Source organism: Dermacentor albipictus, chromosome 1 (genome assembly GCF_038994185.2).
Source record: "Dermacentor albipictus isolate Rhodes 1998 colony chromosome 1, USDA_Dalb.pri_finalv2, whole genome shotgun sequence".
NCBI classification, from domain to species: Eukaryota; Metazoa; Arthropoda; class Arachnida; order Ixodida; family Ixodidae; genus Dermacentor; species Dermacentor albipictus.
The window spans coordinates 344,531,229-344,553,097 of NC_091821.1; the positions used below are offsets into that span (position 1 = coordinate 344,531,229).

At 45.8% G+C, this 21,869-nt stretch overlaps 1 protein-coding gene across 10 annotated transcripts in view; it reads left to right on the forward strand.

Annotated features, from left to right (window-relative positions):
* Rbcn-3A (rabconnectin-3 alpha) overlaps positions 1-21,869 on the forward strand; it is a 175,434-nt gene that overhangs the window by 64,593 nt on the left and 88,972 nt on the right. For all 10 annotated transcript variants that reach the window (XM_065444752.2, XM_065444823.1, XM_065444293.1 and 7 more), the window contains 6 exons: positions 3,416-3,561; positions 5,063-5,169; positions 6,963-7,158; positions 8,247-8,619; positions 8,953-9,202; positions 15,814-16,054. In XM_065444752.2, coding sequence (XP_065300824.1) covers positions 3,416-3,561; positions 5,063-5,169; positions 6,963-7,158; positions 8,247-8,619; positions 8,953-9,202; positions 15,814-16,054 — 1,313 coding nt within the window. The remainder of the gene's footprint in view (positions 1-3,415; positions 3,562-5,062; positions 5,170-6,962; positions 7,159-8,246; positions 8,620-8,952; positions 9,203-15,813; positions 16,055-21,869) is intronic.

The window sequence follows — 21,869 nt, forward strand, 5'->3', positions numbered from 1 at the left end:
AGGTGTCACGAGTACATGATCTATTTGGGTGACGACAACTGGTCAATAAGCCCTCACATGCCCTAGAAAGTGGACGAGAAAACGGCACTGCAGTAGCTCATTTGGTAAGAGTATTGCGTGCGTAATGCAAAGACATGGGTTCGTATCCCACCTGTGGCCAGTTGTTTTTTCATCCACTTTTACTTCCATTAATTTATCATTTCTTTAACTCAGTAAGTACAATTTCCCCTATATTGTCCTTGGTGTCTTTGTTTGTTGGCTTTTTATGATGTGATTAATAAGAATCGAGTCCCTCGATTCCCTGTCTTCTCATTCATTACATTATGAGGGTGCCGACTCCGGCAACATTTGTGCCTTCAGGTTGCATGTGTAGGCGTGTTGACCAGTTGCCATCACCCAAACAGCTCACATAACTTTTGTGACGCTTGCGGCAGAAAGGATGTTGCACATCCACCACCAAGGTTTGTGGGTGGTGGTGCTGGCTAACACTCCAGGTTTAGTTCTAGTAGTCAAACATAACTGCCCTAGAAAGTAGATGGAAAAATGGTGCCGCTTGTAGAAGACACTAATAAAGGTGTTTATAGCTGAACCACGCATATTTTACTATGTGCCTACAAACTGTCACATTTAGCTCTACTGTTGCTCAATTGGCGACACTGCCTGTGAGTTCAAATGGTTTAATTTCCACTGCTTGAGCTTGATAGCATTGAAAATGTGTGTTATTATTTTGAAAGAAAATATTGCTAGATTCAAATGTTCACCTACTTTCTTGTAACCTGTGGGTTCACATAAAGGCTTTGTTTGTAAAACCTTTGGTCACCCATTAATATTGTTGTAGCTGCTGTTATCATTGCCATTGTTAGTAGTAGCAATAGTATAGTAATCGTAAGCAGGAGTCAAAGCTCATTATGTATGATCAGAGATATAAGTAAACAGAATAAACTTCACATGTGTTTGACTGTGCTTCATTTCAGTGAGTATTCTACTGCTAATACGAAAGCGAAAATGCAAGAGCCGAGGCAATATCAGTACTGCCGAATGAATATTTGTATGCTCAGCAGCTCAAAATATGTGCAATAGACTTTTGTTAATATGACTCCGGTTAATTCAATTTTTCAGTTTTTTTATCCCGACTGAAGGTTCTGGGTTGGCACCCACACATTTGGATGGGCCCAAACCTACGTTATTTAGATCTCAAAATTAGCCAAAAGCTGGATAATTCGAGCTTGACTATTCAGCTTCGCCCACCATACAGCGGTGTTGATTGGTGAAGCATACCAAGAATGGAAAGGGGCCACTGTCACGGCTCATTGTACACATTCCTAATTATACATGCGCTGTCTCCATCACAGTACGAGCACCTAGAGGCCTAATAAGCATAATGGCAGCAATTCAGAGCTGCTTCTGACGTCGCGGTGGCGATTTGAGCCCTCGTTTCGCCCGCCATGTGTGTCTAGTCTTTTCATTGCAAGGTGCTTGTGTGCACCGTGTAACAGAAGTGGAGGAAAACCATCTGTATTTTGGGAAAGCTAACAAAAAAGAAGGTGGTAAGATGAAAGAACTCCGTGAGTAGAGGGGTCGTTTAAAGTCAACAAAAGAGCGGGTGTCTATCTAAAACTCTATATGCCTGTCAATAGCTTATAAGGTGTCTCAGTGTTCGTACTGTGAACGAAGACGGCACGTATGTGTGTGTAAATGAAGGACACGGGCTATGTCCACTAGCAATAGCACCTTTTCCCCCCCCGCATGGTATGCTTCATCACATAACACAACAGTATTGCGGCGGAGCTATCTTTAAAGGCAAATATTGCCAAGTGAATCAGCAGCGTGTTTCGGCATTTTTTTCTACCATTTGTTTAATTCGTTCAGATGTATAATGCGACCAGTTTTGTTGGTCCCGTCAAGATTGAATTAATGGAAGTCTGCTTTATTCTGGTAGCAAAATACGAATTCTGATATTAGCATGTAGGCTTATAACGAAATTACATATAATGAAGGTATTTTTTTGTCAAGTTTGACTTTGTTATAGTGAGATATGAGTGTAGTAGTAGTAGTAGTAGTAGCAGTAGTAGTAGTCGTAGTAGTAGTAGAACAGTACAGTTAAACCTTGCTATGACGAAGTCAGTAAAATTGGCACTTTGTTTTAATTGAAAGTCGACCTTTTATGCAAATAACTGCAGTTGCCAATGAATTTTTATTACATGGAAGGAGCTGTTAAATTTGTAGAATTATTGGGAAACTATAAAAAGCTAATTTCAAAGTTGAAAGAAAATCATTTTGTTGAATTTAACACTCTGCAACCAAAGATATGGTTTCATGCCATGTCAACTATATCTTCACATCGGCGGTACAAGCGAAGCCTGTGAAACTTTCGCATCCACACTGCCTTCGTGGCTGATAGTATTGCTCACAGAGGGACAACACTATTAGCAGGCCTCTCTGGTATCAATGGACAACCCTAGTACACACTTGTTCTTGTTATAGCGCTTGCGATAAGATAACGCACATCTAGCCACCATCCTTCTCAGCTCACCCTCACACATTTCCCTCCACACATACAACATTCAGTGCACAGGGCACCATGTGATTTTATCACACTTGGACTTTATGGATAGCTCGTTTAGTACCATACCAATACTCATGTTCATTACTGTTGTTGCCGCACGAGGCAAGCCACAACAAAAAAGCAAAATCAGGTGGTGATGCGGTATAGAATGCATCGCGGTGTAGAATGTGTCAATACAAATGTGCACTACGCTGCGCCAACACCACACTTGCCAGCTATGAGCTCCGAAATCGGGCTGTGCACTATGCGAGATTTCACAGGCCATGACCGCCTGAATTTGCTGCTACCAGCGAAGACACTACTCCGCTTCGTTGGCTGCTCTCTGTTGCATGGCATGCACTTTGAGAGGTCCATTCGCAAGCAACATGTAATTTAATAATTTGACTATTTGCTTCCGTGCCACTTTTCATTTATTGCCTGGGTATTTCATTTGACAGCAGTGAAATTTTGTTATAGTATTGAAATCGCGTATAAACATACTTAATTATATTTAGTTTCAAAATACATAGCGTTTGTAAACAAGAAGCCATAAAAGTTGAACTACTTTGTTAATTTTGATTTTTTTATTTGAAGTTCGTTAAATTGAGGAAATAGGCTGATGATGATGGTGATATCGAGGTTTTATCTGTGATTGTGTAACAAACAAATTTTATAGGTTCTTCTTTATCTCAAGATGATCTTTTGTTGCTTCCCATGTGCTGTGATCTGAGCAGGTGCAGTGGCATCACAAAGCCGTCATGTACTACAGGAGACGGAACGTAATACATATAGGCACCATTAGTTGCTGCAGCTATCACTGTAACCGTGCCCTGGATTGATGCAGTGCTACGGGATGGTTCCTTTTTGCAGGTGTGCACCCAAGAACTGCCGCTTCCGCATGATGTGGAAATCGCACATGCGGCACCAGCAGCAGGCCACGTGAGCTCTTCGAATATGTACCCAGCTTGCTTTGCTCCGTATGTGCTCTCCACTGCTTGCAGTGATGGGCTGACAAGGTTAGTATGAATTGCAGTCGAACCTCAACGATGAAAATTTATACAATAGAGTAAATCTAAATTGTTTCTCGCCGATATCGGTATGTGACGAATGTATGCTTAGAATGTATATCAGATATAATACCTAAGGTATTTTCTACATTCTTGTTGTACCATACAACCTCATTATTGTGAGGTTCAGTTGTACTACTACACCACATCTTTTTTCTTTTTTTCATGTTTGTTCCAACTGAAGACAGTGTCAGAGCTCCTTGTCTCTAGAGCAAACAAACATTTAAGCCATCATTGGCAGCGGCAGACAAGGGTACCATAAGTGGCACGCAAGTAACAACCATAAGAACAGGCCATCAGTCTGTGTGCAGATAATTGTTTGTTGTCTTCATATGGCGATTTGATGAAGTGTAGAGCCCCTTTATTCGCCTCATATTTCTTGTTCACTGTGGCAATTAGCAAGACCTCTGCTTAAGTTCTGCTGTGAGTTTATTTTGGCAGCTAGCATGTAGCATGTCTTGACATGTGACATGAATTCTGTGTATTTCATAGAACATTAAGAATTTTAAGTGTATTGGGGTCGAAAAACTTGTCTACATTTAGCATATGCCTTGTCTCCTCTTGTCCTGCTGGTTGCCTAATGCTTTGATAGCTGCTTTGGCTGTCAGGAGCGCATCGTACACAAGTGTCTGGACCTCTGTACCAACTAGGTGTGGGCAGTTCGAGCTGGGCTTAAAGGTCAGCTCCAACGAAATTTGACTTTGGTTAAATTTGTTATAAATAAGTATACCACTGAAGCAATCTTGGCATAGCCACAGGGATTGTAATTGTATAGTTTTCTTGATAGCAACCTTTAAACAGCACCAAAGCAGGCCATGCGTGCAACTGGTGGTAATCGCTATGACGCAAGTCCCAGCATGCTGTCTCCAAGATTTCACAGCGCGCCATGAGCAGCTGCAGGCGCTGCATAATCTCTGAAGTCATGCCGAAGAGCTGCACATTCTAGGTCGTGCATCACTTCCGGTGACTGAAAATGGTGGCACTTTTTTTTTTGTTGTAAAAGATGACTGCTTTTGCAAGCTCTTTGTGATGCTTCTGCTCATGTTTCAAACATCAAATTTTGCACAGAGGCTTCTCCATAGCTGCACTGTCTTAAACGAGGCTCTTTATGCAGTATAACATTTGTTACAGTTGGCCTTTAAGGAAACATTACAGCATGGTGGTTGCGTGAATCTCCTTAGTTCCTAGAATCTTGGTTTTTTTATTCAGTGGTGTGTTTTCACAGTCTCTAATGGATTTGTTCAGCAATATTCACTTTTCTCATAGAAACAGAGTTCTGTACTCATACTTGTAAAGGATAGTACCATGCCAGTAACAATTGCACGCACCTACTATGAACGTGAATATGTAACAGTTTTTCTGTTGACCCTGTCCTAAAGGCCAGATGAAAGTAGTAATTTTTGTCTGTGGTGCTAATGTTTTTTTTTTTCTATTGTTCAAATGTTTCCAGGTTTTGGAAATGTAAAGTGGATTGTGAAGGTGAAGGAACCCCCAACTTCACGTGGGTTGAGTGGGAGATGACACTGAATAAGTCGTCCAGTGTCATACAGGTTCCTGGTAATTCACTTTTGTGTCTTCAGTTTTGGGGCAGGTTTGTGCTATCTGGGGAACTCTTATCTCAGTATGTCGTTACATGTGTTGCTTGATTTTCAATGCCTTGGCAAATATACACTTCACTCACGATTGCCAAGAAAACTAAGAAATCTGATAGCTATAAGGCATTCACCATAGCAGCCAGGCTGATATCATTAAAGGGCCCCCCTCACCAGATCTGGCCATTTTGAGCTGACAAGCGCAGAGCACACAGTGCATGATAACGATCATGTCTGCAAAGTATTGCATCACTAAGCACCTTGGAAAAACCTGAAATTTCAAACCGAACACCGTTTTCCCTTTTCCTCGCAGCCGCGCTCCAAGCCGAAGGATGACGTACACGTGCTAGTGCGCCTACGTACACGTGTTTGCGCTGTGACATCGCCCATGGTGACACGTGACTTCGAAAATTACTCTAGGCAACATCTGTTATCTATTTAATATGTTGCTAGAATAGACGAATTAAAGCTTAGAGAAATAACAAAGCACACAAACCGGATGTATGCGTGATTTTGTTTTATTTCGCACCGAATCAAGAGAGATGTACTTCCGTTTCGTCTGCTTGTTTCCATTTCATGCAGTCGTGTGTGCAGACACCAAAACTATGTAATTTTCTACCGTGTTCCAGCACGAGGTCATGCTCTGTGGTCCGCATGTGTCTGCCTCAGTATTTGTGTAGCGCACACTTATACCGCTAGTCAGGTATCCTCGTACACATGCGTGCGAAATCGGGGGCTGCGCGAAATGAGACAATCGCAACTGCTCGCGTGCGACGCCATCAGCGCAAGTGCGCCGTGCCGCTAGAAAAGTGAGGAATAAAAAAAAAAAGAATGAAGGCGGGACCCATGACGTATGTGTCATGCGAACACAGGGAAGGAATTTCGCTTGTGGAGGCTAGACGGGGCAAGTGGAGAGAGCGTCTATGTTTGCAGTGAAGCTCATCTCCTGAAAATATGGATTTGCAACAGTGAAATATTTCTATCTCGGCTACTAATGAGCCGCTTTGAAAAATATTTGCGGAAGAATTCTCCCTAGGAGACACGTAACAACTTCTGGCATATAACTATAATTTGCTACGGGGCCTGGTGAGGGGCCCTTTAAGGGACTCATACTTATGCACTCGTTTTAGGGAGATGCAACTTTCTTGTTTTTTTTTTCTTTCTGTGTAATAATGTTTAGTGTTGTGACTGAGTGAACTTGTACTCTATCATTGCAGAGGCTGCATTTCGGAAATTGAACTGTTAGGAATGACCACACTGCTTTAGCATTCAGGCAGCCACTAAATAGTGCCTTACCATTAAGCATGAAGTAGGCAAAGAAAAGTCTGAAATCTATGTTTGATTTTTTGTCATGCAGGCTCATTTTGTTCTCACATCCTGTCACTGCACATATATAATATTTACTCACATGATGAATACACTTTTCTATAAGAAAATTTTTTGTCTGCATTGCATAATCACATTGTCATACGCATACTATACAACATACGTTTTCACAGAGACGGCGCAAAGTTTGACAGCTGTAAAGTGACTTATTATTACATATAGTAACACACTTATATTTCACTGTGAATTTTGCATAGCCATTCTTATTGGTGTAATTCTTATTAGAGCAGTTCACACAGAAGCACTCTAGCTACATGCATTTCACTGATAAATTGATTAGTGATGGATCTCACTCGTGTGCATAATGTCTGGTGTATCATACATCTGTTCCATATCCTGAACTAATTTATTTATTTATTCCCTTCCTTTTAGGCCAGCCCATTAGTGTCAGCTGTGCGTATAGTGGCAGAGTAGCATGTGCCTACAAGCGTGGCCACTCTTTCAACCGACCTGGCTCCAGCAACCCCTCTGATCGTTGTGTCAACCTGGGTGTTGCAATCTACGAGTGCGAATCTACTGGTGGTTCTGAATGGATACTTGAAGACACAGTGCTTCTGAACAACGTCAGGTAAGTGCGCTTTGTTTGTGGCCTGTAAATTTCATTACCTGGGCTCATATTTGCCTAATTTTGCAAGCATGCAATACTAAAAAGTAGATGTGTTCTTTACTTCCCTCTGTAAATCCCCTTTACATTTTCATCATGTAGTGCTGCTGATTATGAGATCGAACATTGGTATTATTTGATTAAAATATTGCAACTTCAGAATTTCATGTTGGAACTAAAATTTTTACTTGCTCTCTTCATTAAAAGTGAGGAGCGATAACAATCACAATAACAGCCCAATTCAAAGAGTGAGGAAAAATAAGCTGGCAAGCTATACAGACGAATGCACTGAGCGATTGCACACCACGAATGCACGCCCCCGAATGCATGCCTCCGAATCAAACGTGCGCCCGCCTTCTGCGTCCGCCAAAGAAAGCAAACATAAAATTGACATAAAATTGACATTAGGTCTCCCAAAAAAACTATAAATCTAGTGCGCACCCAATATTCTAGCAAGAAAAGTTATTAAATTATTGTGTGTGTTACATAATGGCAGCCTGTTTTTTTAGGTTAGCTTCGCCGCAATACAGTTGTGTTATGCAGTAAAGCATACAAACAGCGTGAACGCTGTTTAGGGTTCGTATCCGATTGCACCGCGCAGGTAATTTTCGGTCCACTTAAAAAAAAAAAATCCTGTTAGAATTAGGTAAATACCATAATCGGGCATTGTGAACAACCGTTATTGCTTGAAAATCATCCTAGGGCAGAACAAAAATAGGCATTTCCAACAGAAGATTTTTTACATGCGTTGACTGTCTCTTAGGCTTAGCCAAAAGATATTGCTTCTAAAGGGGTCGCCATTGGAGTTTTCAAAGGGGTCATGCGCATGCATGCTGCCTGGTCAAATTCAAATTAACTGGTGAACGCCAATTTTAGGATCAAAATAATGAGAGCTTGGACCCATAGAAATGCATAGGCATCAGCCGGAACCTACAGTTGGGATCAAATTAACCGAAAGGTCGAATGAAATGCAGTCAGATCAATGAAAGACTACTGTAGTAGTACGTAGTAGTTAGCCAGTAATGTCCTTTTATTTCTTCTTTTGCACTTAGTCTCCCACGTCTAGATCAGACAGCTCCTGGTGTTAACCTGGGTTCCTTGGTTGACACAACTCTGAGGCACCGCAAGACAGCTGACTCACTTGTGCAACGCTTGGCCTCAGACGGGGACCTCAGTGGACCGCCCAGCTCCCTGCAGCGACTGTTGTCAGTGCCCAGCTATGCCACGCTGCACACACTACGCAGGGCAGTGATTGAGCAGGGAAACCAGTGCCCCCTGGTGCACAAGTCGCTTATCCAACTCGACTGGGTTTCCTCGGAGGATGGCTCTCACGTCCTCACTGTGGCTGTTGGCTCCCGTATTCTCCTATTTGCACCTGTGGCTAGGGATGTCATCCAGCAAGGTGGCACTGGTCTGGAAACTCAGGTAAGTGTTGGTGTCACAACTTTACTTGCATTTACCATACTTTTGGCGTAATGTCAAGGAGATCTTGCAAAAATGAGGGGTGCAGCTTGTACACTAATTCTACCTTGCACAATGGCTTCACGGCAATAACGGTCGTACTGCCACGAAGCTTTCCACTGCAGCACAGTGTGGCTTCATGGCAGTGCGTTTCATGTAACCGCAATCCATGCTAAGAAGGTGCTGGATAAACAGATTCACTAACCTCAGTGCATATACCTCTGCTGACATAAGCACCGAGTGCAGGCAGGACACCATAGATTCTTAGTCTTTTGCTTCCTTTCGCAAATTTTATAGTCCTTGAGCTCTGGCACACCACGGCCCCTGCTGAAGCAAGTGTCATCACTGGCTGCACCCGTGGCATCAACGGGGGCAGCTGAAGCAGTGCGCTGGCTGCAAATTAGGTGCACACGCCTGGAGACGGCAGATGGCCTGCCCCCGCTGCCCATGCAAGTGTCCTGGGTTCGTGATGGCATTCTTGTGGTTGGCATGGACAGTGAAATGCACATCTACTCTCAGTGGAGGCCTCAGAAAGGAGCCCCAAAGGGTAAGCATCAATTCACTATGAATGTTTTCATACAGTTAAAACCTGAGAAGGTATTGCATAAGTTTTATACATTCTTTTTTTTTTGCATGAATTTGGCTGGGTTGGCTGTGGTTTTGTTCTTTCAGCGGATGACCTCTGTATTAGAGACAAACCCCTATTTAAAGCTCTTCCTCAAATCAGCCAAACTGATAGCAGCACTGACCCTTATTTGAAGTAGGCATTACGCATCTGTAGTGCTCTTTGGCACTACCTGTGTTGAGTTTTCTTGATGGACATTTATCGCATTTACCCGAATCATAACAAGTGCATTTTTTCTGAGAAAGTGGATCTGAAAAAGGCCTGTACCCTACAGTCTGATACGAAACCAAAGCCACATTTACGACGTTGGCAACAGCCTACTCTTGAACGCAGTGTCATTGCCATGGCAAGGTGGCAACATGGCACATTTTCGTGAAGGTTGCTGGGAGTTCAGTGCCAGCACTGTGCCAAGCTTACTATCTGTGCACGGTGCCAGGAATGCTGTCGGCTGCATACTTCAACAAGTCTGACGCAGTCACATAAAATTTCACTAAAGTGATAGCAGTACGTATCTCCAAGAATGATTGCTCGTGAATACCACCTCCATGTGTATCTGTGAGTATGTGGCCAATGAAGTGCCAATGGCGATGGTGATGCGCCACTTTCATTTAGAAAGCGCATATAACAAATTCGGCAGAAACACTTAACACTGCTTATGTGTTGTAATGTGAAAGCATTATGCCATTTGTAGACCTTGGAACATCAAGAACGCTCTCATTGAACGCATTAATGTGCTCATGAATGCATGCACTAGGCACACCTTTAGTGAGCCGGAACTGTGGAACCGCCATGGCGTTGGGGGGAGTGCTCGTCTCCCATCCCATAGACTCGGGTACGGCTCCCACCCAGACCAAAATGTGCGAAATTTTGTTTTCAAAGCCACTAATTTACTTACTTACTAGGAAATTTGACGTCAATTCGAGCATTTTTTGACATGTTTTTACTCCTTGCACCGGCAACCATTTTTGGTACCATCTTTTGGTCACACTGATGCCGATGGATTTTCATATAATGGGGCATGTAATGATTTCGTATTAAAAAAAAAGTATCTTCTGTGAAGTTAAATTCTGCACGTCTTGTTTTTTCTGATGATAAATGTGGGGGCATGTTACATTCAGGTGCACTTTTGTTTTCTTATGTTAAACCTGTGAAAATTGGGTGCACATTAGATTCGGAGGCACACTAGAATGGGTAAATATGGTATGCAGACAATTGTCTTTGAATATGCACTGAGATGGCCTGATTATAGAATGTCTGAGAAAATGTGGAGGAGCATTATTAGAGGGCTGTGATCACGTCATTCAAGGGAAGCGGAGGCACAGCTTTCTGCTTTCAGCAGGAGAACTGCCAAGTCAAAGTATATTTGAGAATACCAGGCTTGGGCACAAATGAAGTAAAGTCATTAATTTGTTTTAATGCTTGGTCAGTTGTTCTTTGATCTTGGAAGTAGTATTGCTTATGGTGCATGTTGTAGAGCTAGAACGCTTTTGACAACAATAAAAAAGACAATGCATGTGAGTGTAAACGTACAAAGCGCCAGATGAAGCTGTATTAGCTGGCGCAGTGTCCTATTGATGTGGACTCTGCAAGACCGACGACCACGAGATCACTTCTCCAACTTGTCCCACAAAGCAAAAGGCCACTCAGAAAGTTCGTCGCGGGATCCCTAAGCAATGGCCTCAGCATGCTGCAACACAACCAGTGCCGACATCAAACAGGTTTGCGGCGCTCCAGTGGGATGACGACGACTGGCCAGAGCTTTCCGAGCCCGACCCGCCTGCACCCCATTCCCAACAGACTTACAGTGACAAAGTTCGCAGAGACCGCCGTCGCCCGGTGGTTATACAGAAGCAGAGCGGGCCGGAACATCCGCGTGATGATATGGCAGCAGTTGACAATCAAATTGCCCGCCTTTTAGCGGAGGTATCCAAGCTCCGACAGCACCGTGAGCTACTTGCGCGTCGGCGACGTTCAGTGGATTCTCACACCAATGGAAGTATCGATTCCGCTGCATCATCGTCTCTGTCACGCCCTGCTGTATCGGTCGCAGAGTCTACCAGATCTCCAGCTCCGTTGCCGGATAACTCTACAACATCCCTTTTGCGGTTCATGGTCAGCCAGTTATCCAACCTGACATCTGTGATTTTGCAACGCCTGGACTCGTAATCAAAATGGCGGGCACAGGTGTTTGTGGCGTGCTTCAGTGGAACTGTAGAGGGCTCTCCACGAAAGTGGGGGAGCTTAAATCCCGTCTACGTATGAACAAGCTGCAGGTGTGGGCCCTGTTACTACAGGAGACCAACGCCTTGCCTGTCATTCCGGGCTTCAGTGGATACGTGTCTCCTTCGATGAGTGACCGTCGCGTGCACACAGCTGCCCCTCCAGGAAAGGCGGCAGTGTATGTTGATACGCGCTATCCTCAGGTCTGCCTTTCTCTTGACAACTGGTGTAACTCATATCAGGAGGTAGTGGCAGTAGCTGTGAAGTTACCCAAGACAACTGTTGTGGTAGTGTCATACTACATAAGACCAGCCGGTGGCTCTGCTTCAAGAATTAATCTGGGCTGGTTAGTGAATGTCCGTCGCCAATACCCAGCGTGTCCTATTTTAGTTGGTGGTGATTTCAACGCCCCTCACCCAGATTGGGGGTACCCTACTTCTAGCCCTCGAGGTAGGCGTGTGCGGGATGCCTTCGCGGATGCGTTGTTTGTACTACTGAACCATCCCGATTCAGCAACGCGAGCTGTGCCTCAAGCTCGACGTACAGCATACGCACCGGATCTTACGTGGTGGTCGGGTCCCGGCACTCCTACTTGGCACCTGGAGCCCGACTGCTGGGGTAGTGACCACCACCCTATCATCATCGGCCTTCATCCGTCGCAGGCCCGCCGATTGCGCCGCAAGTGTTCTGTGGTCAATTGGGACAAATTTCGCGCCGTTCTCCAAGACACCTCTGTGGACTCGTCATCACTACTTGCTGACCGCATACAAAGCGCGCTCAATGAAGCCACAACCATCAGCTGGGTAGACGTCAATCGACCGGCACCGGATATCGGCCTGCTCAACTTGTGGGCTGCTCGCAGACAAGCTGAGCTGGCAGCATCCCGAGACCCCACTTCTGCACAAGCACGTACAAGACTGAATTTCCTTACTGCTAAAGCCCGCAGATATGAACGCGACCTCTCACGGAGGCACTGGCATACGTGGTGTGAACGGTTTTCATCCAAGACATCGAATGCTTCTCTCTGGTGAGCCTTCCGCGCCATGGAACACGGTGGTAGCCGTCCAGACGCGGCAGCCACAGCCTGCTTCGCTGCTGGCTTGTCACCGGATGATTTCGCCAGAGAAGCAGCCCGGAGGTTCTTCCCGCAGTACGACGTGTTGCCTCAAACAGCCAATGGTGCTTCCTTGGCAGGCATTCCGACACATATCGACAGGTTACCATCTACGGCAGACACCGAGGGGATTGCAAGCTCTTTCACCATGCCTGAGTTGCTTGCAGCGATCGATGGTACCAGTCGCAAGACAGCACCAGGTCCAGACTCTATTACTTATGAGGCCTACAAGAACCTGAGCTCCGCTGTGCTGCCTCAACTCCTCGACACCATTAACAAGGTATGGCTAGATGGCGTTGTCCCTCCAGGCTGGAAGTCAGCTATTGTGATCCCGATTCCGAAACCAAGCAAGCCGCCGACTGACCTTGGCAACTTCCTACCCATTTCCCTAACGTCAACGTTGTGCAAGCTTGCTGAGAAAATGCTTGCCACACGAATGTCGTGGTGGCTAGAGCACCACGGTTTCTACCACCCTGCTCAAATTGGCTTCCGTCCATCCATAGGTACTGAAGATGGGCTGGCTGTCTTGGCATCCTCGGTTTTATCGTCAACTCGTAGCCACAGTGTCCGTACTGTCCTCGCTATGGACGTCGAAAAGGCGTATGATAACATCAGTCATGCTGCCATCTTGGCTTCAATTGACATGCTGCATTTTCCCCCCAGAGTACGGAATTTTGTCAAATCTTTCCTTGAAGACCGACATTTTGCAATTCGCCTCAGTGGTGACGCCGTCGGCTCATTTGTCCCTCTTCGTGGCGTACCCCAGGGATCTGTATTATCACCCACATTATTCAATATTGCTTTCATCCCGCTTGCATGGCGCTTACACGATGTACCCGACATAAAGTTCTTGTTGTACGCTGATGACATCACGGTATGGAGTACTCATCACGACCTGCTGACTCAAGCCGCTGCCCTTCAATCAGCTTTAGATATCACGGCGACTTACGCTTCTTCGGTCGGCCTTAGGCTTTCCGTCAGCAAATCTGCTTACATGTCAGTCGCCAATTGCTGGGGCCGGCGTAAACTCTCTGCAACACCCATTCGTCTTCATCTATCCGGAACCCCTCTTCAACAATGTTCAACTATAAAAATTCTGGGTCTGACGGTACACGAGTCGGGAACCGGAACTGCTTGGCTCTCCAGCGCTAAAAAGCAGGCAATTCAAACGTTGGGTCTGATTAGGCGCATTGCTCCTAAAATGGGCGGCGCCAGCTCATATGTTGCGCGACATTTGGTAAAGGCGGTAGTGCAACCACGCCTTATTTATCAAGCCCAATTCCAGCATTTGACGAGGGCACAATGGGATCGCCTTGAGGCTGTTAATCGCGAGGCAATGAGGGTCATCACTTGCCTTCCCCGCATCACCCCGATCGTGGCTCTCCAAGAAAATGCGCAGCTCAACACACTAGATGAGCTGGTGCAGCAGCGGCGTGATGCTCGCAGGCTTAAGGCCAGCCTTTCACACGCAACGAGTGCTCTCAGGGCTTACGCTTTCTCGAACTCGCTTCTACCACCACCATCGCCAGTTCTTCCTCCCTGGAGTTTTGTACAGCTGAGTGACAACAAGCCAACTGATATACATCGCCCGACATCAACTCACGCGGCGGCATCGCTTCGTGACCGAATTGTAGATCAAGATGCCCACCTGCCGCTTGGCTCCATCGTCCTTTACGTTGATGCAAGCATTAAGGGCTGTGAAACAACCACTGCAATTTATTGCCCATGCGCACCTGCCCTTAATAAGACGACCCGGTTTCAAGTCCAAGAACCTCCTTCCTCCTTTTGTGCTGAGCTCCTTGCTGTCCGAGAAGCGTTGTGCTCTGTGGCCGCCTTTCCCTTGGTCCCCACGGCCCGCATCGTCATCCGCACTGATGCCCTCCAGGCGACGCGGCTTCTGCGACGCGTCAGTCGCAGCCCTGACATATGCCAACAGATCCATCTTCTGGCGGCACGCATCCCGCAGTCAATATCTGTCGAGTGGATCCCACGCGACCTTCTAAGCTTCCAAAGCCGTGCGGATTCTGCGACCCGTCTAACGACCTCTCCATCGTCACCGCCTCAACTCTTTCACCTAGATGATGCCACCCTCCTTTTATCAAGAAAGGAACACCTCCGGCGCCGCACACGTGCTCTCATACCTCCGTGTGCGGTAAACCTTCCCCGCGGTCTTACCCGTGCAGAGGAGGTTGCGCTTCGGAGGATCCGGGTCGGGGTTGCCCTCACTCCTGCCGTGACTAGGAAGTGGCCGCACTTTCGCCCGCTATATCCTCGTCCTGAGTGCCCACTCTGCAAGTCGCCAAACGTTGAAGCCGACATCCACCACCTGCTGTGGGTTTGCCCTGCTCTGAAACCGACGAGGCTCCGGCACCTCGCAGCAGCGGGACTCTCGCCGCATAATCTGAGCCATTACACTGCTTGGACGCAGGGACCGCATTATCGATCCCTCTTGGACTTCATTAGGTCAGCAAATCTATTTTCATTCATTTAATCATCCTTGTTCACCCCCATCCCATACCCTTGTATGCCCTGAGGCATTTATCCTCGCATTAAAAAAAAAAAAAACGTACAAAGAGGACATTTATTGCTCTTTGTGCACAACAATGCCAGCTAGCTGAAATATTGTGTTTGCCCACGCTGGTGCCATGCTGTGAAGCTTAATGGGAAGCCTTCGATAGGTTAATTTGGTAGGATGCACCGACAAGCACACAATTTGTTCACATGCAGCGAAATCACACAGCCAGTAAGGAAGACGCTAGTTCCTTTCATGCTCAAGTTATCCCCACCATCCAATGCTGCCAGCATTGAAGCACTTTCACCATCTCTCGTCATTGCTACATGACCAAGTCACCAGCTTCCGTTGCTGCGTCTCATGCATGGTAGCCGAACGCCAAGAGACGTGAGAGTTGTGTGAGGAAGGCAAGCATCAGGGAAAAAGAGAGAGTCTAGCATCTTCATAGCGCAGCTACCAATGTTCTGCCTATATGTCTGTATGTCATGTTTCTTTGCACAGGGAATTTCTTTAGCAAACAGTCAATAACTAAACTATTGGGCAAAGCAGATGACCACAAAAAGAACATGCACATAGACGATACAGTCACTGTCTCGTCTGCACCAACTAGTCCAGAAAACATTCTTCCTTTGGTGGAGATGTACCAGTTAGCTCAACAAGATGTTCTAGTCATGCATCTGATTTCAGGTCTAAAGAACAACTTCATGCCTTCAGCAGCAGAAGATGAGAACATCTGCAAGGTTCGCATGCTGCCAGAGGAAGAACTGCTGAGCCGGGTTCAGGAGCTGTCTCAGTTGCGGCTCGGATCGGGTGCCCATTTGGGGCTGGCACGCAATGCTTCATCATCATCTGCCCAGGCTATGGACAAGAAAAAACAGCGTGGTGAAACAGCAGTTTCTTCTGTCTCCCGTGGAGCTGCAGCTGCGAAGTAAGAAATGTTTGCCTCTTTGTTGAAAAGTGCTTGCATGTGTTGGACTAAAGCACCGCACCGGTATGCCATGTGGACTACATATTTTTAATGAGTGCAGGAAAGTAGACTGTTTCTTGGGTAATCTCAGATTTCTCACTTTATTACTGCAGAGAGCTTTTCATCTCACATCTTTGTCTTTATCACAATCATTCATGATAGTTACAGTAAAACCTCATTGTTTTGTCTCATTAATTCAGAAAATTGGATAATTCAGACTCATTCTTTGGTCCCGACAGGCATATGCATTATTTAATGGCATCAAACTATCGTTACATCAGACGTTTTTGGCCACACATCAGTTAACTTGGGCAACCTCGAAGTACCATGAGTGCGGAGCGGCGCAAATGTGCAACATGAAAGAGCGAAGCCGGTCATAGTCATCAGCGGAAACTGTGTGGGAGTAACAAGAACACCTAACACTTCGTGTCTATTTGTGCGTTTATGCTTTTACCACTACACACGACACCGCATTGGCCACATTGGCCACATAGACCCTCAGAGCTGTGTATTCACCATTGTGATCACGTCGATCTTGAGCACGGTTTCATCCATAACAGATGCGGCAAGCAGTCGTTTCCTTTTGACTTGGTGCATGTGCTGGTCATGTGCCTTCAGAACTGCCTGGTCGCCATTCACGATCACGTCGATAGCAACCATGGTTTCGTTCACAGCAGTTGCAGCAAACAGTAGTTCCATTTTGACTTGGTGCAATGCACACGCAACGTGAGAAACATGGTGGAAGCTGTCAAACATGATCACTGATTTTATCGTGGCCCGCACACTGGCATCAAACTTGCGGCTACATTGTGATAGATGGACGATCTGTTGTTGACCAGCTCATTGGGTAATAAAATAATTTGGGTGTGCGTGCAGTAGAGATGAAAAGCATTGTGAGGAGAGAGTGGCAGCATAAGTGCACTGAGAGCTGTAAGTGAGATGAAGCAAGGTTAGGTTCTCAGAGGCTGCATGCGTGATTGACTGTAGTTGCCAGGGGAAGGACCAGGTGGCGCATGTGTGGCAGTGACAGAGGAAGAAAGAAGTGAGCGGTGCAATGTACGTGTGTTATGTAGGGTGTGCAGATGGACACCTTGGGGGAAGAGTCGCGCAGTGTGGTAAGAAAGGGAATGTTTGCAACAAAGGTGTCGGCCTTTCGTCATTCATAGCAAGTGGGGGTTCGTCCAGGACCTACATGGACATGGACGTAGAGGCGGTGAGCGTGCCCGAAAAGTTGCTGCAACATCTGCTGGAGCAGACCAACAGCTCTGCGATCCAACGCGAGCAAATTTTGACGGCAGATCAACAAAGATAAATGGTGGTAGAGGCAGTGCCGGCAGGTTCTGTGTCCACTGGAGGTGGACACAGAAGAGTGAAGAGTGCACACAGCCCAGAGTGTTGGTGGCTGCGGCTGTCGCACCTTTTCAGTCTGCACCAGCACCATCCTACTGGCCGTTGCATCCCACGGCGATACATCCTACCATCAAGACCAGCTATATGAACTGGTTTCTCGTGCTACAAGTGACCTCTTGCAGGTCATCAGAAGGATAACAACAGTGCAACTCCGGGAGATTTACCTGCCATCACTGAGATGGCATGGGTTACCTAGCTCATGATTGCCCCACAGGTTGGCATACCGGCCCACCGCGCTGCTACGAATGTAACGGAATCGGACATTTTCGATCAGAGTGTCCAGGAAGCGGGAGGCGATAGATGCCATCCTGGCGTGCACCTACGTGACTGCACTGCAGGTTGCGGTTTCAGTCGGCTGAAGGGAGCCTTTCCTGGAGGTGCGGATTGGGACTACTACGTTCCAAGCCTTACTTGATACAGGCTCAAACGTGAGCTTGCTTGAAATACTGGGGACAAAGCTAGCAGAGGAGACAGGTGCAAAGCTTAGGACACAAGTGCGTGCACTCATCATGAATAAGTGGGAGGGCTACCAGCTTTCTGTAGACTACTGATAGATCAATGCACGAATTAAGGTACTTGCCTACCTATTGCCTCGAATGGACTGGCTGCTAGCACAACTTGGCCGAGCTCAGTGGTTCTCAAGCTTTTCTCCCAAGGGTTCTTTCAGGTTGCTGTATGTGATGCCGACATGAAAATGGCTTTCATCTGCCATCAAGGTACGTTTGAATTCTTCAGGAGGTATTGGGGTGGCAGGTGGCCCGGCAATTTTGCAAACATTGATGGACCATGTCCTACAGGGAATCAATCACCACTTCGATGTGGCATTTTTAGGTAATTTTCTAGTTTACTCTGAGATGCTTGAAAGGCACTTTGAGCAGGTGAGGGAAGGACTAAAACGTGAAGGTGCTGGCCTTACGATTAACCCGGACGAAATACAGGTGTGCCAGCAGTCCCTTAAGTTCTTAAGTTAAGTTAAGATTACCCAAGGCATAGCATAAGCAGTTGCAAGCCTTCCTGTGGCTTGCTAGCTATTATATGAAACTTCATCCCACATTTCTCACTGACAGTGCATCCACTCACAGACATTTTGAAGAAGAATGTGCCATGGGAGTGGGTAAAGAGTCAAGAGCAGGCTTCCACTGCACTAAAGCAATCCTTAACTCAGAATGAAGTTGTGGGCCTTCCAGATCTAAACTGACCTTTCGTGCTTGAAACTGATGCGAGTGGTGCCAGCATTGTAGCTGTACTATTGCAGGCTGGCCCTGATGGACTGCAGCCTGTTTCCTTCATTAGCAGGGTTTTTACTGAGGCTGAAAGCCATTATACTCTCAAGCAGTGGGAGTGTCTTGCAGTAGTGAGGGCAGTAGACAAGTTCACGGCCTATCTTGAATTTCCTGAGTTTGAGATTCACTGTGACCACTCGTCCTTGTCATGGATGTTTAGCACCAATCGAGCTTCACCCAGGGTCAAGCATTGGGTTGTACAACTGCAGGGCTTCAATTGCTGAAATAAGTGCAGATGGGGACTAGCAAATATACCCAAAGATGCCTTGAGCAGAGCCCCTCTCCAGTATGAGGACCACCCAAGTGACAGTCTGCATGAGACACTGTTCCCCATTGCTGCTCCAGAAACTGAAGTGACAATTACATTTGAGAAAGTAGCAGTAGCCTTGGAAGAAGATGCCACACTCTTAGGTGACACTGGGTGGTGGCTCATCCAAGAACGAGCTATTGACAGCTGTCTCCTAAAACTGAAGACTGTGGTCCAAGGGACTAGGCTCCCTAGCTCGAACCCTGACCACTGCCTTCTTTGTGATCTGGCAGATATAACAGAGCCGGGGCCAAGTAGGCTGCTGGTTCAGCTAAGAGGCAACAAGAACATACCATAGCCATCTGGTCACCTTCAACACCTGGCACTGAAGGTGGCACATGAATGCCCCACTGCAGGCCTATCGGATTTTTCAAAACCATGAGACATGTCACAGCACGGTTAGTCTGGCTAGGCATGCAGGCAATGTTTTTTGGTATGATGCTGACCAGAGAAGCCGTGTCTGTAATCATTCATAATTTCCGACCCTGCCATGTCAATTCTTCCTCTAGAGGCTTCATCATAGCTCTGTCGGTGGAGTTGTGAGTGACAAGAGCAAGAAACATCTCTTCTTTGCTCTCACCTTCCATTTCCTTTACGGCAAAGGCACCAGGTTCCCGAGAATGGCCACTGCTGCAAACCTTCGCCGGATGGCCTTTCCTGCCACAATGTTGGCACTTGGTTTTTTTATGATGGCACATGTGTGTACGTGGGGGCTGCTGCAATGCTCATATGAATGGTTGTTCTTTGCCGTCTTCCTCCACTGTGACCAGGGCTGCTGTGCTTGCTGCGACTGTGCAACATTCATGCTGGTCCCTATAGTCACTGGGTCTGGTTCTTGCATGTCACGAACATTGTCTAGTGCCTTCTCTGAAGCTATGGCAAATTCTTCTGCCTCCTTGAAAGTTAGCTTCTTCTGTGTTAGTAGGCAGCGTTGGACGTAGCTATCATGGATTCTGCATACTATGTGGTCTCACAGCATACGGTGCAGTGAGTTGCCAAAGTTGCAACTTCCCTCCAGACTGCAGAGGTCAGCAGTGTATTCCCGAACACTCTTTCTGTACCTTTGTTCGTGCATGACGAATGAGAAACTCACTGCTATTTGATTAACTTGAGGATTGTAATGTTCCTTGAAGTATTCAATGACTTCGTCATAAGTCTGGCTGTTAACCGACAAGGTTTGAAAGTGCTCTTGGAACATGCGCACAACATTAGCAGAACTCCAACAGAACTTGGTGTTTTGCAGTCTCAGTAATTCCATTGTCCTCAAAATAAGCTTCCAGCCGTATCCTGTACATGCTCCAGCTGCTGACCGTCTCGTCAAAAACTGGTGGCCGAGATGCCATCCTTCGATTCTGTCAGCCACAGACTACGCTTGCATAAGGTCCCACCCTCGTTGCCATTGCTGTAGTGTGGGTAACAACAACAAACTCACTAGGTGCAAGCAATGGAATGGTTTAATGAAAATAGCATGGCTGCTTTCATTCTGTTTCAATTAGCCAGAGCATGTGCACTTCGTGGTGTGATGAAGGGTCTTGCATTGATGTGATACAGTAGAAATAATTTTCACTTTTTACCTGAGCACGCCCACATTGTTTGTAATGACGCAAATAAGCAGAACTTGAACTTGAAAGAGTCGTGAGGCCTCTAAAATGTTGGGTCGAACTTAATATATGTTATTGACTGGAGTCTGTGATTAGTCAACTTCTATCCACACCAGACTGATTTTAGTCTAAAGTTTACCTTGAAAACTTTAACACATAATTAAACTATATGTGCCAATTCTGTATGACTCCGTTCTATCACAATAAGAAAACTTGACTGCCTGCATGTTTCTTACTGTGCCATCATGGCATTGAGTGCTGATGTTTCTCTTAAGTTGAAATTGAAATTTCTAGTATGGGAATTGAGTATTCCTAGGTACTTTCTGGGTTTTACTAAAAATGTAAATGATAGAGTTACACTAGAGAGGAAAGTAAAATGAGCTGTAAAAGTAAATTACCATTCTGCTACAAAAAAAATAATGCCACTCTCTCTGTTGGAAGTGGCTTGGTAAGCCAGAAAAGACACAAGAGTAAAAGGTCAGTGGCAATGCCTCCTTGAAGTTCCCGCATTGGCTCGCTATGATGTCACAGATTTTTGACAGTGTCTGCTTCAGTCTAGTTAAGTTTTTTTTTTCAGTAAAGATGCTATACATAGCACATGTACATGTTATAAATTCAGAAAATTGAACACTGTCCTTTCTTTTCTATTGTATTAAACAACCTCTTACCATGAAATTAATGAATATAAAGTTTTGAACTAATTCTTTATCAGTTTAAAGTGATTTAGTATCTCTTTATTGTCCCTTAAGGACCATCTTTGGTCAGAATGGGCTTAGGAGGCAGTTTTTATTATGCTAACGTTGACATCTGAATCTTTCAATTGGCATTTCACATAGTTTTGTACTACAGGGCTTAAGGAAGGCTCCCTAGGAAAGTAAGTGGTAGAGCAGGGCATTTTAATGCAAATGTATAGACGGGTACATAAAAGCTAATGATAGTTTTGAGGTTTCTAATAAACCCTCATCATCTCTACTGCGCACATTTAAGAATTATTAAAGTCCTTGCTCATGCACCAGGGGTCACTTGCACAATGAATGCACATTACACATGGCTGATGTGTACAATTGGGTGAAAAGCTTGACATAAGTGACAGTAATTACCACATGATAATTTGTTGAAGTATGTTTGTATTAAGCTTTCTTACCTTCATCACTTGACAGTTGAGTGCTTGGCAT